General features: G+C 44.3%; 1 protein-coding gene across 1 annotated transcript in view; it reads right to left on the reverse strand.

Annotated features, from left to right (window-relative positions):
• Window positions 1-1205: 1205 nt before the first annotated feature.
• SERTAD2 (SERTA domain containing 2) overlaps window positions 1206-17316 on the reverse strand; it is a 104489-nt gene continuing 88378 nt past the window's right edge. Inside the window, exon 2 of the mRNA XM_075338049.1 lies at window positions 1206-3728. Coding sequence (XP_075194164.1) covers window positions 2780-3724 — 945 coding nt within the window. The 5' untranslated portion in view covers window positions 3725-3728 and the 3' untranslated portion in view covers window positions 1206-2779. The remainder of the gene's footprint in view (window positions 3729-17316) is intronic.

A 17316-nucleotide genomic window follows, 5' to 3' on the forward strand; every position in this document is an offset into this window, starting at 1 on the left:
AGTTTGGGTTGTATTCCTAGAAACATATATTTGTTCACTTTGGATATGTATAGAAAGGCACATGTCTGGCAAATGATGGATAGAATATGGACACAACACATTGAGGACATGGCTGCATTTCCCCTACATTATACTGTTGTTCAGGCTTTTCAAGATCAAGGCAAGTAATTACGGTTTAGTTGTGTAATATGGCGCTGGACTTTGTAAGCAAGTAATTCATTGTGTGAGGTGGGAAAACAAAAAATGGGTGGTGATAACAGCAAAATTCTCTATTTCAGACCTTGTCAAATGGCTTGTCCCTACTTAAATATGGGTAACCAATCAGGTTATCTAAACACAGTATTAAAGGGGTTGTCCTGTATCAAAAACCAAAAGACACAAAGAGCGTCTGTCTGGAGGATCTGTCCGGTTCTGCGTTACAAAGTCAACCCGTTGATTTTAATAGACATGGTGTAATTCTTTAAATTTCCTGTAGAGGAGCTGTAGGAAAAGTTAACACTTATCGCCAGGCTTGTGCACTGATTGCAGCTGGCTGCTAGTGGTTTCAGCACTTGGACACTTCAAGATCTAATTGTTATCAAGTCAATTAAAGTGGACAACCCATTAAAAAGCGGAACCATATTGTGTATCATGACTGCCTCTCCATATTGTTGATGAAAATTGTCATAGTTTCTTAATAAGTTGATAACTGTATTGCATGTACTGACAACGTTGAGTCACTCATAAAATGGTTATCAAGAATGTAATAGTGACAATAGTTCTTGATATACAGTCATGTAACAATAAATGGGAGCCAATTTTAAAGGGGTAATCTGGGGAGATAAAAAAAAAAAGTCTTCTTCTGTCCCTGCCCTCATAAACTATAAAGATGAAATGCACGGCACAGTTCTATTATCCTTATAATACCTGTAATTCAGTGTGACAGGAGCTGTTCTTTCTGCTCCACCTCCCCTCTGGGAGATTACCTCACAGATCAGGGGGGGTGCTCTCTGCTGTTAGTAACAGTCAGTCTCCTGATAATAGCTGCTTCTGTTGAGAATGTGACTACGCCCCCTGTTCTCGGACTGCAGAGAAGTAAATATTATCAGGAGGCTGGCTGTTACTAACAGCAGGCAGGACACCCCCTGATGTGTCATGTAACCTCTCAGAGAGGAGGAGGAGCGGAAAAAACAGCTCCTGTCACACTGAATTACAGGTATTGTCATAATAATAGAACAGCACTGCGCAGCTCATCTGTATAGTTTGAGGGCATGGACAGTAGAAGAATTTTTTATTTCCCCGGAGTATACCTTAAATAATTTTGGTTCAGTTTAAAGAAAAGCTATTATCAGAAAATTAAATATTGTTTAAATCATGTTTTTCTGTTACATGTAGTTTATTTTTTTTTTTAATTTTGGCAGTATTTTTTTTTTTTCATATCACTTTCTTTAAAAAAAAAAAAAAAGAATAAAAAAAAAATAGTAATCTTAAAATTTTTATACTAGCCACTGGGGCTTTTTTAAGCTCAAACTTCCGGTACTTTCAGGAAGAGTTTTTAGCAAGCTCCTTAACATCAGAGGCAGGACTGCAATGACAGGTAACACCTCTATACTGAGCTGGTAATATACGGATCAACCAATCAAAATAGGTGATATCACAGCTCCCCTACTTTTATAATGACTTTTGTACACATTGATGAGATGTCTTAATACAAAAGATAGGGTTGAGGTCTGATTATTGTGGCTATGTACATGTATTGTTTCCTGGCTGTGGACATGTATTGTTTCCAAAAACTACATGAACCTACAATCTAGAAAAGCCCCAGTGGGCAGTGTGAAAATTGCAGAATTTCTTTTCTTCTATTAATTATTTTAGTACAAATTGTGATATGAAAATATACATTGCGAAAAAACCATTTGACACAAAAACCTGATTTAAACAATAGGTCAATGATGAAATTAGAGTAATTGGTGGAAGCCAGTGACCCAATCAAGTGGAGACAGGTGAGTGAGAAAATAACACTTCACAGGGTGAGCAGAATATTTACCAACTATATGCCATTTTAGTAACAACCTCAATTTCTTTAAAATACAGCTTGAGAGAATCCTACTTCTTAAATTTGGGCTGAACTGTAGAACCAAGATATAAAAAGTTATGGACCAATATTGTACATTTCAATTGGAAAGGAAATTCATAAGCAAATCCTATCAAAATTACTTTGTCGCTTTAAACATTACTTGTCTCCGCATTTTTTTTTCTCTTTTTCCTCTTTTCTAAAAAATCAATATAATAAATGACAGAATCTATACAAAAATATAAAAAAAAACATTTGGGCAAGTGGGATCTAAGCAGCCAGGTATATGCAATTCTTACTGAAAAAGCAGTAATTAATGCCTCCAATTTTTCCTCCCAACCTAAAATGCCAAAGGGGGAGGTACTGATTACCTACCTAATAAAATTTACCTCTTGCAATAACCCTAATTGAAAAAATAGACAGTTATGCACATGCAATTTACAGCGTTCCCCAACATAATTCTTGTGCTTATATACGGACAACTTATTTGACATTTTTAAGTTGTCACTTGATAGTTTTATATGAAATCTTCTGTGGACTGGGGTACGACTCTCCTTGGAGACAGACTTATAAAGGATCTCCAAAGTGGTCATACAGAAGGCACTCCAATACAGCGTAATGCAATATCTAAACAGGATCCTTTTTTGTTATCCAAAAAAAGGCAAAAGTATGCATGCACAGTGCTGTGAATGTGGGGTAAGGAGTTGAGGAGTATGTAGAGCTCTTTTACGAACCAACCAAAACCTCCATTATGTGATCTAATTCTGTGAGGTCCATCTTAAAAGGCTGACTTGGGGTTACCGGTTGGTTGCTATAAGGAGACAAAGTTTTGAGAAGTTCATCCGGTGCCATTTTCGAGGCTGCTCCAGTATTGGATGTGCAAGGGTCAAAATCGTACATGGACGTGTCAATGTCAGAAAAAAGGATGTCATCTAAAGTTAGGTCAGTAAGAAAGCCGGTGGATGTTGTTAATTCAAAATTCCCTGGAAGAGAATCCATTAGTTTTGGCTCACTTGTTCTATTCTCTTGTGTTCCCTCAGGCTTAAGGGTTCCTGCTGCAACAGGTTCATCTTTTAGATGGACGGCTGCTTCTACAGCTGCCTCTATGGAGGTAGACGATGGACACAGCTCCTCAATTTCATCCAATGCGGAGGAGAAACTGTCTTTTACTGGCTGGACAAGAGGCGGTGGAGGCGGTGGTGTTAATTTGCTGCTAGAAAGATTCTGCTGGACTGTTTGGGAAGTGCAATATGTGTCCTCCTCAAGCAGAGAGGCAGGAGTGAGGCAAGACTCTAGTGGTGTAGTGCTTATTAAGTCAGTGGGTTGAAGAGGCTGGGAGTTGAGATGGCTAAAAGCAGGCTGAGCCTCCTGATACGAGTCGCCAAGAGGATCAGAAGACTGTGAAGTGCTAATAAAAACAGGCCTCAAGCTGCCCTCTTGTTTTAGCTCCTCCTGTATCCGTCTCAACATGTTATTAATTAAAACTGTTTTCTGCAAGCTTGGCTCCGTCAGTGGCCTGTGGTTGTAGAGTTTCATAAGGGAAATGTTGAAGATAGTCTGGCGCTGTAAAGTGTAGGATACTTTCGATGGCCCGTCTGTTGGAGACACCACTTTGCCTTCCAACCCATCTTCATGCTCGTCAAACTTTCGCTTTCCCGGTTTAGCCAACATATATCTAAAAGACAAGGGCATAAGAAAATTAAGTTGTTACAATTGTCAAACTGTGTCTTCTGAAAACAGCTAAATTCAAGATTAATTGAAATGAATAACTGTAAATTAGGCCTAAGGCTAGTTTCACGCGTGCGTTGGACGGGATCCGTAGCATTGCGTTGTGTGACGCATGTAACGGATGCGTTGCATATAGTGGCACAACGGATGCTACGGATCGTATAAAATAACGCAATCCGTTATAGTTTTTTTTTCCTTGACTTTACACATCTGGGCATGCGCAGTTGTGTAAAGACGGATGCATTAACGGAATCCGTCAAATGACGCATTCTAAAGGAATCTGCCACCATAGGCGTCCATTATAAAAACAACGGACGCCAAACGGATTCCTGCAGGTTGCGTTTTTTTGACACGCCGCCAAGCGCAGAAAAACGCTACATGCAGTGTTCCATCCGTCCGACGCAGCGTTAAAATAACGACGCTGCGTTGTCCAGCGGATGCAACGCAGACACTTGCGTTACAGTGCGTCGTTCATATAAGTCTATGGAGAATAGCGCAGTGCGTTAACGGACTGCGCTATTCTCCATAGTGACGGAATGCGCTGAACGCAAGTGTGAAAGTAGCCTAAGACACACGGCATGAAAATCGGTGCAAGTGGAGTGCGATAAAAAAATCTCATTCCACTCGGACCAATTCTAGCCTGTGTGTCAGCACACATGAGCAATATTTTCTCAGCCCTAATCGGACCAAGAAAACAATTGCAGCATGCTGCGACTGTAATGCGATACTGTTTTCTCTCGCACGCATTCAAGTCTATGGGGCGAGAGAAAAATCGCACTGCACTACACGGGTGTACCGCGAGTGCAGTGCGAGAATGGCAATAGCCGACTATAGAGGAGAGAGGGAAATAAATCCCTCCCTCCCCTCCTCAGTGCCGGGCCGCCCCCCCGCAGCTGAGGTCCGCTTGCACGGTCGGACCTCAGTCGCAGGGACACTTGCATGACACTCGGCTCTGCTGTATTGAAAGCGTAAGGCAAGTATCATGCGAAGGGATCGCAGTAATCCCCATGTCGTCCCAGCCTTATTGTATGTAACAAAAATGACCCTCTTAGGCTGCATGCTCACGATCAGTGTTTGCAGCGTTTTGGATGCTGTGTTGTACAGCACAATCACAGTGGATGGAATTTCTAGAAATCCCATGCCCACTGTGCGTGTGCGACCTGCAGGGAAAGTGAAAACTGACCTGCGCTGTGGCTTTCCGAGCATGTTAATTCTTTGCTGCGGAATCGCAAGAGTCCTCTGTAGGGAGAACACAAGAGAAAGACCGCAGCGCCCTGAACCCTGATCATAGGCACGAGCAGCTGCATTCTCCTGCAGAAGAGACTCTCAGCCCCGCAGGTCCAGTACGCAGCGGATCCTGATCATGGGCACGTACCTTAATATAGGCAAAAACTGGCCAAGATGTTAAACCACGCGCAGGTAAAGTATGTAACTGATTATTTTGTTAGAATGACACTTGGATATTTAGACAGTAAATTAAGAGCATGTACACATGATATTCTTTAGACACCAATGACCCTGCATTGTTTTGAAGCAAAAGAAAATGCTGGTAGTATTATTCCCTGAAACATCATCTTACATGTCTGTTGTATCATTTTTGCAGCGATTTGGCTTTTTTTTTTAAAGGGAACCAATCATCAGGATTTTCGTGTATAAGCTGCAGCCAGTGCAGTACTGGCACTATCATGCACATTGTGAACATACCATTGGGGTGCAGCTCGGGTGTTTAGGCAGTGAAATTCATCTTTATAAAGTTTGAAATTTCGTGCACTTTTTGATTGACGTGTGCACCTCTCTGTTAATGTCCGGGCGGGTTATGCAGGAGTTCCCCGCCCCCCCCACCAGCCTGTTCCTCCCTCTCTCCTGATGTCCGGGCGGGTTATGCACGTGTTCCCCGCCCCTACGCGCTGCCTGTTCCTCCCTCCCTCCGGCTGTATGTAAATATCTAATCTTCAGAAACATGGCGCCGGAGTGGGCCTCTGCGCACAGCGCTTATCTCCGGCGCCATGTTTCTGAATCCCCCGCATTACAGCTTGGTGTCTGCAGACTGCAGAACAGCTGATCGGAGGACGCGATATCACTACCGTGACCGGGTCTCGCAGCACTGCCGTCACGGGGTCATGTGAGTCCATGGTGAGCTTACCTCACCTGACCCCCGATGTCGCTGGCAGGCTGCTGTCCTGGCCCGGTGTCCTGAGGCGGCACGTCATCATAGCTACAGCTGATCGCGTCCTCCGATCAGCTGTTCTGCAGTCTGCAGACACCAAGCTGTAATGCGGGCTTCAGAAACATGGCGCCGGAGATCAGCGCTATGCGCAGAGGCCCACTCCGGCGCCATGTTTCTGAAGATTAGATATTTACATACAGCCAGAGGGAGGGAGGGAGGAACAGGCGGCGCGGGGGGCGGGGAACACGTGCATAACCCGCCCGGACATCAGGAGAGAGGGAGGAACAGGCTGGTGGGGGGGCGGGGTACTCCTGCATAACCCGCCCGGACATTAACAGAGAGGTGCACACGTCAATCAAAAAGGGCACGAAATTTCAAACTTTATAAAGATGAATTTCACTGCCTAAACACCTGAGCTGCCCCCTGATGGTATGTACAGCCTGTGCATGATAGTGCCAGCACTGCACTGGCTGCAGCTTATACACGAAAATCCTGATGATTGGTTCCCTTTAACATTCTATATAAGATAAGAGAGTTTCCATGCAGAAGCCGGAAGAAGAATGGTCAAGTCAAGTCTTTTAATGGCTTCACAGCTTTTAAATTATGTAGGGGTCAAATTAAGTTACAAAAGATGGAACATATGCACAGCAAGTTGTTTTGACATTGCTGAGTTTATGTTTCTTATTATTCAGGTGAGTTCCGCTGGAAATGACATCGTGTGGACATACTCTATCAATTTTTGAAGCAGATGAGTGAAAGCAGTGAAGAGTAGAGTAAGGATTTAAGAGCCTTTGACAAATGCCAAATTGCGGGAGGTAGACAACTGGGTCACAACACCATTGTGGGGTGGCATGGTACGCAGTGGTTAGCGCCAAAGAAAAGCAGTTCAAGGAATGAAAACCCAAGGTTAGCTGATAAATATAGGGAGTGGAGACTAGATTATTTAATTCAAGTCCATATAAATTTCTGAAAAAGTTATTGTTGGACACTTTTACAAGTCTAGTGGAGTCGATTCGTTGATAGATCAGAACTTTTTCTGCACCACATTAGGATCCTTTACAATATTCAGCAGGTAGTTTTTATTTTATAGCTGAACAGGATAGAGTAAATTAAAATGTAAAACTGTGGTATTTTTTTGGTCTGGAGTAAAAACTTCTAGGGTTTGACCATACTCAAGAAAAATAGAATAATTACCCAATGACTTGATCTGGTAATGCAATATAATTTAGTAGTGCGTTTGTTTGTTCTATAACCTGAACCAAGTTACCGTATTTTTCGGATTACAAGATGCCCTTTTCCTTCCAAAAATTTGGGAGGAAAATTAGGGGTGCGTCTTAAAATCCAAATATAGCTTACCAGGAAGTGGAGAATTGGCGGGGGGCTGCCTGTGCGTCTCTCTGTGCGGGTGGCCCGGTACCTGTCTGTGCGGGCGGCCAGGTGCGGGCGGCTGCCTCTCTGTGCAGGTGGGAGGGCGGCCTGCTGGCTGCCACTCTGTGCAGGCGGCTAGCTTTGCAGCGGCTGTCCCAGATGGTCTGTCTGCGGTCTGGGCTTCAAATGATGGCGCCCAGAGTCAGTACGTGTGCAGATGGAGCTCTTGGATGAGAGCTCATCTGCGCACGCGTCGCTCCGGGCACCATTTCTTTAAAGCACGGACCGCCGACAGAGCATCTGGTACATTCGTTGGACCAGCCTGCTCCACCAAACAACCACCGTCGCCAGCATTGACCCGCCGCCGCTATTAGCACTGACCCACCACTGCTGCCAGCACAGCCTCTACCTTCTGTGACCCCGCTCCACCACCGCTGCCGCCCCCATCCTGTAAGACAACACCGGAGTATAAGACAGCCCCCCCCTTTTTTTAACCCCCCTTTTTTTAACCTTTTTTTAGCTCTAAATTTGGGGTGCGTCTTATAATCCGGTGTGTCTTATAAAATTAAAACTATATGAATGCAAAATGTCTGCTCGCACAAGCCTTTCTGAGGTCATCACGGCCAGCGTTTCAAACTTCCTATTGGGATTGCCATATAAACAATAACAATTATAGTCAGCGGTCTACCACAAGGCTGTAAACCAGCCTATAGTCACTGAACAAGAGCTTTAGCAGCGAATATGTTGATTTAGGTAAAACTTTTGCAGCTCACATGACAATGTTAAAAACTGTAGAGGTCAAATTCAAACAGCATTTAATGGTTGTGGGATGTTGTATGCTTTACAACCATCTGAACATAAATGTCAGTGGTGCCCACATACAGGATTTACATGTGTTTTTTAGAGAAGGAGTTAACCTGATGGTTACTATGATCGTACTTCTGTTGTGGGAATACACTATAATGCTAAGGGTCGCTTTACACGCTACGACATCGCTAAAGCGATCTCGTTGGGGTCACGGAATTTGTGACACACATCCGGCCGCTTTAGCGATGTCGTTGTGTGTGACACCTATGAGCGTTTTTGAATCGTCGCAAAAACGTTCAAAATCGCTCATCGATGACATCACCCCCTCTTCCCAATTATCGTTGCTGCTGCTTCTACGATGTAGTTCGTCGTTCCTGCGGCAGCAAACATCGCTGTGTGTGACACCGCAGCAACAAGGAACCTCACCTTACCTGTGGCCGCAGATAATGAGGAAGGAAGGAGGTGGGCGGGATGTTCGTCCCGCTCATCTCCGCCCCTTCGCTTTGATTGGGCGGCCGCTTAGTGACGTCGCTGGGACGCCGAACGAACCGCCCCCTTAGAAAGGAGGCGGTTCGCCGGTCACAGTGATGTCGCTAGGTAGGTAAGTAGTGTGATGGTTCTGCGCGATTTTGTGCGCCACGGACAGCGATTTGCCTGTGTCGCACAAGCGATGGGGGCGGGTACGCTCGCTAGCGATATCGGTAACGATATCGCAGCGTCTAAAGTGGGCCTAAGGCTCAGGCAGTATTCTTCTTGTAGTATTGTACTTTTAATATTTTACTGTGTTTACCCTTTTCTTAGCTCTGGTCACGCGGTGCTAGTGGCGACCTTCTGCTCTATATGCCAGTGGCCCTGTTGTCGGATGTGAATCAATACTAATGAGTTTCAGAGCTCAAGGCATTGATTGGCTGCAGTGGTCACAGCATGTACAGCATGCAACGAAGATAATCAGAGAAAGGCACTGGCTAGTGGAGCACCTACAGGGAGTGTACCTTTACCTTATTTCTTTACTGTTAGACATTTTTGTGGATCCTGGATATCATATTTTCTCCAAAAAAGTAATGCTTCTTTGGGAAAAACTTTGCATTATATGATTTGCAATGAAAAATAAAAGTATGGGTAAAAAAGAAATATCACTGTATAAGTATTATAGACCATAGGAGCCACATTACAGATCTGCCATGTTTATTTGTTACTTACCGTATATAGCACCATCCTATTCCACGGCGCTTCACCGACATTATTATCACTGTTGGGGCTCACAATCTAAATTTATTAAGAGGTGCAGGTAGATGAAAGGGTTAACAGCGGAGCTGCCGTGGAGTAAAATCGAGTCCAAACTGATAAGGAGAGTGAATGTGGTTAATCCTGCGCTGCTGTCGGTGAACGAGTCCAATGTAAAAGCAGAATTGAAAATAAAAGGTGGTTTAGTCAACGCATTTCAAAGTAAACTTCGCTTCTTCTTCAGGAGAGACCACCAAAAATTCAAAACAAATATAGTATTTTTGGTGGCCTTTCCTTAAAAAATTAAGTTTACTTGAAAATAAAAGGTGATTTATTCAACGGGTTTCTAAGTAAACTTAATTTTTTCAGGAAAGGCCACCAAAAATACTATATTTGTTTCGTATTTGTGGCGGCCTTTCCTGAAGAAGAAGCTAAGTTTACTTCGAAACCAGTTGAATAAACGAACTTTTATTTTCAATTCTGCTTTTACATTGGACTCCTTCACCGACAGCAGTGCAGAATTAACCACGTTTTTATTCCTGTCATCCCCTGGATTTTATTTGTCCTGAAGAAGGAGAACTGTGAAACGCGTTGACTATCTCTGAAACACGTTGACAAATAAAGATCACGATTCTTATCAGTTTGGACTCAATTTTACTTCCACGGCAGCGCGGCTGTTAAACATTACATCTACCTGCTCCTCTTATCTTCCATCGCGTGGCTGCAGCAGCCGGTGTTATACGTCTATACAGTAGTTGTGACTTTTCACAAGTACTAAAAGGTGAGCATTCCTGATCCTTTTGAGGTCCACTATTACACTCAGATAAGACCCTATCTGTGGTTTTTGTAACTCATGCAAACATGGGGAGAACATACAAACTCAATGCAGATGTTGTCCTTGGTGGGACATGAACCCAGAACCCCAGCGCTGCAAGTCCACCATGCTGTGTTTTCTTGCGTAATTATCTGCTTTGTAACCTACTCCCCATCACTTCATTTTGAGAATATATATACCCAATCACATTTAGATTCTTACAATTAAGAAAGGAGAGGGAGGAAGAAATCTTTTTTTACACTGTGATTGTACAAACGTGGTAAGTAAGAGGTTAAAATCGAATGTTGCGTAGAAAAGGGACTAGTATCTTCTCCAGACATAGCAGTCTCCACCAAGGTCACATTCAGTCTTAGTCAGCACAGAACAATGTCTAGCCCCAATACACAATAGGTTTTTTCCAGCGCTGCACCAAAAAAAAAATGCCCGAACAGAAGTCTGAGGTTCCATCAAAACCGGTAATTCCCTACTGGGACAGTACGTGTGCAAATACAAAAACGTCACTGCTGGTACCAAGAAATTTAGCGTTACAACATAACCCTTTCAATTGTAGCTCAAAGTGATGTTTAGTGATCTTTTTTATGCACCCTATTAATGAAATCTGAGTAGAGAGAGGGAAGGTGTACATCTCCGAGCCACATAAGAGAGTAAGTAGTTAAAGGGAACCTGTCATCAGAAATTTCGCCCAAAAGCTAAAAGATTCCCCCTCTGCAGCTCCTGGGCTGCATTCTAGGAAGGTCCCTGTTATTATTGTGCCCCATGTGAGACCAAAATAAAGCCTTTATAAAGTTCTACCTTTTTGTATGCAGCTTCTGTAAATGTGTCACGGGGGCGGGCTCTCTGCCGTCCGTTATTCTGCCTCCTGGTCCTGTATGCCGCCCCCATCGCTCCTTTCCATATCTGATGCACCGCCCACTGCTCCAGCCATCCCCGCGCATGCCCAGTGCCAGTCTCACAGGACTGAGCAGTGTGACCGCTGGTGACGTGTGCGCAGGCAAGTGATTATGGGCGGGACTGTGACTGTTATCAGCAAGTACCCGCCCATAATCTCGTGAGCGTGCAAACCTCTCCAGCATTCACACTGAGCTCAGTGTAGATGCTAGACTGTATGGGCTGCTTCCAGGGATGACGTCCCTTTGTCATGTGATAGTATTTTGAACACGCCCCTATCACATGACAAAGGGACGTCATCCCTGGAAGCACCCCATACAGTCTAGCATCTACACTGAGCTCAGTGTGAATGCTGGAGAGGTTTGCGCGCTCACGAGATTATGGGCGGGTACTTGCTGATAACAGTCACAGTCCCGCCCATAATCACTTGCCTGCGCACACGTCACCAGCGGTCACACTGCTCAGTCCTGTGAGACTGGCACTGGGCATGCGCGGGGATGGCTGGAGCAGTGGGCGGTGCATCAGATATGGAAAGGAGCGATGGGGGCGGCGTACAGGACCAGGAGGCAGAATAACGGACGGCAGAGAGCCCGCCCCCGTGACACATTTACAGAAGCTGCATACAAAAAGGTAGAACTTTATAAAGGCTTTATTTTGGTCTCACATGGGGCACAATAATAACAGGGACCTTCCTAGAATGCAGCCCAGGAGCTGCAGAGGGGGAAGCTTTTAGCTTTTGGGCGAAATTTCTGATGACAGGTTCCCTTTAATTTCAGTAGGGATGGTGTAATGCCTAAGATCACCTGTGATGGCGCTGCAAGGAAACTAAATACATACTGTCAGGGCGTCCCAATCAATTACAGCTGATCGTTGGAGGTCTTAACAGGGGGAACACTGCTTATTGTCAAGGAAATGTCTAAAAAAAAAAAAAATGGCCAAAGCGGGCATCCCCACTAGGAATTATTACCAATAACTCTAGTTATCAATCAGTGGAAAAAGAAACTAAATTAAACTAAATTAGGAATTTCCATTACCAATGAAGACTTGTAGAAGAACACAGAAGCCATTTATTGTGTTAAGCGGGCTTTACACACTGCGGTATCGGTCCCGATATCGCTAGTGTGGGTACCCGCCCCCATCTGTTGCGCGACACGGGCAAATCGCTGCCCGTGCCGCACAACATCGCCCAGACCCGTCACACATACTTACCTGCCCGGCGACGTCGCTGTGAAAGGCAAACCGCCTCCTTTCTAAGGGGGCGGTACGTGCGGCGTCACAGCGACGTCACTGAGCGGGCCGCCCAATAGCAGCGGAGGGGCAGAGCTGAGCGGGACGTAACATCCTGTCCACCTCCTTCCTTCCGCATAGCGGCCGGGAGGCAGGTAAGGAGAGCTTCCTCGTTCCTGCGGTGTCACATGGAGCGATGTGTGCTGCCGCAGGAATGAGGAACAACCTCGTTACTGCTGCAGTAACGATTTTTGAGAATGGACCCCCATGTCACCGATGAGCGATTTTGCACGTTTTTGCAACGATGCAAAATCGCTCATCGGTGTCACATGCAACGGCATCGCTAATGCGGCCGGATGTGCGTCACCAATTCCGTGACCCCAACGAGTTCGCATTAGCGATGTCGTAGCGTGTAAAGCCCCCTTTACTCTCATATTAGGAACAGGAAAGAAGCACAAACCATAGTTGCTAGTCTGTAATCACACAAAGCTTGCAAGGATATGCAATATGCTTTAAGCCTGCTTTACACGTGTCGATATGTCGTGCGATCGCACCCGCCCCCATCGTTTGTGCGGCACGGGCAATTTGTTGAACAGCATGGCGTGCACAAAAAAAATCCCTATTTCTCATAGACTTTGCTTGGAAATCAAAACGCATGCATTTTGGCATTAAAAAGGTGCAGTTGAAAACACTGCTGAAAAGCAGGTAAAAAAGCATCGTGGGCTCATAGCCTTACACAGTTTCCTCATCCAGTGTTCTGTGCTCAGGGATTCCCCAGAATACGGCATCACCGATAACATTTTATAACAGAGAAATAAAATTTGCATGAGCTTCACTATAATTATGAAGTTGTAAATTAAAGGATTGGATGTTGTCCAAAAGTATACTAAGACTTCAAACAATATAATAAATGCCATCAAAATGTCTAATAGGACATATCCACAGATTTACAGTATATCATGAAAGTGAGTACACCCCTCACATTTTTGTAACTATTTTATTATATATTTTCATGAAGCTCTGACATTGATATTTTGCTGTCTACACTGTGCATTTTTTTTTGTCAGCATCTTGGCTGCGTTTTTGAAGATGCAACATGTCAATTCTTTTTTGCGTTTTCCCAGCGTTTTTGAGCCCTTCCAGTCAATAGATTTGACTTAAAGGGATCCAATCACCAGGATTTTGGTATATAAGGTAAAGCCAGTGCTATACTGGCACTATCAGGCTGATTCTATACATACCATTAGTGGTCAGCTCGGATGTGTAGGCTTTCAAATCCAAGAAAGTAAACTTTCAAAAATCAGCAGCTTCTTGATTGGCATTTGCAACTGAGCAGATAATATATGGGTGGGTATTCATATGGATTCCTGCCCCCCTGCTGTTGTTCCTCCCTCTCTGTTCACTATGGTATTATACAAACAAATCACTTTGCTTAAGGACCTGTGGCGAGGTCATACCCATGTTGCCTCAGCCAACAAAGCTGGATACCAGGTCACATGGGTATGACCTCGCCACAGGTCCTTAAGGAAAGTGATTTGTTTGTATAATACCATAGTGAACAGAGTGGGAGAGACAACAGGCAGGGGGGCGGGAATCCATATAAATACCCACCCATATATTATCTGCTCAGTTGCAAATGCCACTCAAGAAGCTGCTGATTTTTGAAAGTTTACTTTCTTGGATTTGAAAGCCTACACATCCGAGCCGACCACTACAGGTATGTATAGAATCAGCCTGATAGTGCCAGTATAGCACTGGCTTTACCTTACATACAAAAATCCTGCTGATTGGATTAAAAAAACGCATTGGGAAAAACGCCGTAAAAACGTCAAAAACACACACTTTTTTTTAATGCGTTTTTGCTGCAGGTGCATTTTTTTGGGGCCAAAAACGTTGCATTTTTGTAACTACAAAACATGCACTGTGTGAACATAGCCATACACTGCACTGACTACTTTACATTCTATCAAAGGGTCAGATCTTCATTGTTGTCCCATGAAAAGATGTCATAAAATAATTACAAAAATGTGAGGGGTGTACTCACTTTTGTGATATACTGTATATTGGCCAAAAAAAACACTTAAGCTTCATCCACTACATTGGGTCATGTAATTAGTTAGCTTACAGGTGCTCTGGCTCTAAATGTATATTTACATGACTCTTAACATGTTGCTGATATTTACTATCCAGTCTTTCTTCTTTGTTCCCATTTATTAAAGGGAACCTGTCACCACTTTTTTGGCCTATAAGCTGCAGCCAGCACCACCGGGCTCTTATATACAGCATTCTAACATGCTGTATATAAGAGCCCAGGCCGCTGTGAGAACATAAAAACACTTTATAATGCTTACCTAACGGTCGTGCGGTGGGCCATATGGGTGTCTCCGTTCTCCGGTGTCGGCGTCACCTCTTTCGGCCATCTTCGTCCATCTTCTTCTCTAGCCGCAGTGCATGACTCGTCCAAAGTCATCCACACTCGCCGGCATTCAGGTCCTGAGCAGGGCAGAGCAAAGTATTGTAGTTCCCCTGCGCAGGATCGTCGAGTGTGTATGACGTAGACGAGTCATGCACCCAGGCTTCAGAAAGAGGACGAAGATGGCCGAAAGAGGAGGCTCCGGCACCGGAGAACGGAGACGCCCATATGGCCCACCGCACGACCGTTAGGTGAGTATTATAAAGTGGTGTTTATGTTCTGCACAGCGGCCTGGGCATGTTAGAATGCTGTATATAAGAGCCCGGTGGTGGTGGCCGCAGCTTATAGGCCAAAAAAGTGGTGACAGGTTCCCTTTCACATATCGATGCTCAAACTTAAAATAAGTAATAATTCAGAAGTTCAGAAGAAGAAAAACAAGGTCACGTTTCCAAGTGCAAAAATGCTACTTTTTTCAGCTGCATTTTTTGTTTTAGTTTACGACCAGAAATGCAATAGCATTCTGCCTTGATTACTGCATTTTTTTTAATGCATTTTCCCTTTAACTTTTTGGTGCAGATTCGATGCAATATTTTTTAATACAATTTTTGGGGGTGAATACAAACAATGTATACTTTGATGTGAGCGAGCCTTAAGCCTGCTTTACATGTTACGATTCTGCATACGATATCGTATGCGATCGTAACCGCCCCCATCGTATGTGTGGCACATTCAATTTTGTTGAATGTGCCGCACAAACGATTAACCCCCATCACACGTACTTACCCGTCCATACGACCTCGCTATGGGCGGCGAACGTCCACTTGATGGAGTGGGAGGGACGTTCAGCGACGTCACACGGCAGCCGGCCAATAGAAGCGGAGGGGCGGAGATGAGCGGGACGTAAACATCCCGCCCCCCTTCTTCCTTCCGCATTACCGGCCGGGAGCTGCAGGATGCTGGTAAGATCTGTTCATCGTTCCCGGGGTGTCACACACTGCGATGTGCGCTGCCCCGGGTACGATGAACAATCTGACGTTCAATTCATGAGGAATGAACGACGTGCGTGCGATGAACGTTTTACCGTTCAATCGCAATCACACTTAGCTTTTACACACTGCAATGTACCTTACAATGCCGTATGTGCGTCACTTACGACGTGACCCCGCCGACACATTGTAAGATACATTGCAGCGTGCAAAGCGGGCTTTAAATGCTTTTATTTATCAATTCACCTTCGGATTGAGATACTCCGCTATTAAGGTCTATCATAAAAAAACTGATTTTACTACTCGACCCTCACATGTAATTTGTGCTCCTGATGACCCAACAGAGCATGAACGCCAATGAAGAAAGGCTTGGTGCGAGTCCCCTCTGTACCGTGCTGCAGTATATGGCGGTGCAACATGAATTATGGATAATGAGACAATCAATGTATCCATTTAATTTTGTTTAGACAAATTAAATACTGGGAAAACAATTCATGTGTATATAATCTCTCCATAAAACGACACACTGCTGTGGAGTGACACCATTGGAACTGTCAGGCAGAAAGGTCAAGTGTTTTGCTGAAGTTCATCACAAAACAAAGTGTTTCCAGGACTATTCCAATTTCAACGGAAACAAATATTTTTCTCATCTTTTCCTTCAAAGTGGATTATTTAACCCTCCCTCATATTATTTACTAGTCCTATAAATTTTCATGGCATGGTCATTTACCAGTTGCACTGAAGCATGCCTCTCACTTGCCGTCTTGTCACTAATGAATGAAGATTTCCAACAAACTGACTTTGGCATGTAAAGGTTAGGATCTTAATAAAACGACATAGCTGGGATTCTCTCACATAAAGACCAGAAAGAAAGCAGGAATATATTAATTATCCTTTTCAGTGTTGGCTCCTAAAAAACAAACAAACACCTGAAATTGGATTTGTCACCAGCTTTGACGATACAAATGACTGTATATACATTATTAAATAGATCTCTCAGACCTGATGATTCTGATGTACTTACATTGAAAAATTCTATGGTACAATGGCTGTATAATTCTTTTTGAAAGTTCAAATTCAGTCTCCACCCTCCTATCCTGATTGTCAGCTCCTCACTGTTCCTCCTCCCTGCTAAGATCTCACACTCCTCAGTACATGCTGCAGCTGTCAGTCAGGCTGGATGTGGCAATATTCATGGGTATAGATGAGTGAACCTGAGGCTGTAGTTTGAGTTCGGAAACTGACTTGCAAAAAAACCCCAAGGTTCGGGTTTGAGGTTCGAGCGGGTGACAAGTATGAACCACTTAAACGTGCAGCGTTGTGCTTGGGTATGAGTGATGCACAGCCGTGTGTGAGCCGAGTGCAGTGTTTGATCGGCTCACATTTGGGTAAAATCAGTGTGATTAGATGTAGTGTACACACACAAACCCTCCCCCCCAAAACAAATTATGAACCCTGCCCCGGAAGAGTTTTGCTAATGGCCCATAAGCAAAACACTGGCACACGGCTGTACATCACTCATACCCAAGCACAGTGATGTTCGCCTGAGTGGTTTGTACTAGTCACTCACTTGAACCTCAAACTGGAACCTTGGTGTTTTGGAAGTCGGATTCCGAACTG

Source organism: Anomaloglossus baeobatrachus, chromosome 3, assembly GCF_048569485.1.
Source record: "Anomaloglossus baeobatrachus isolate aAnoBae1 chromosome 3, aAnoBae1.hap1, whole genome shotgun sequence".
In the NCBI taxonomy this organism is placed as follows: domain Eukaryota; kingdom Metazoa; phylum Chordata; class Amphibia; order Anura; family Aromobatidae; genus Anomaloglossus; species Anomaloglossus baeobatrachus.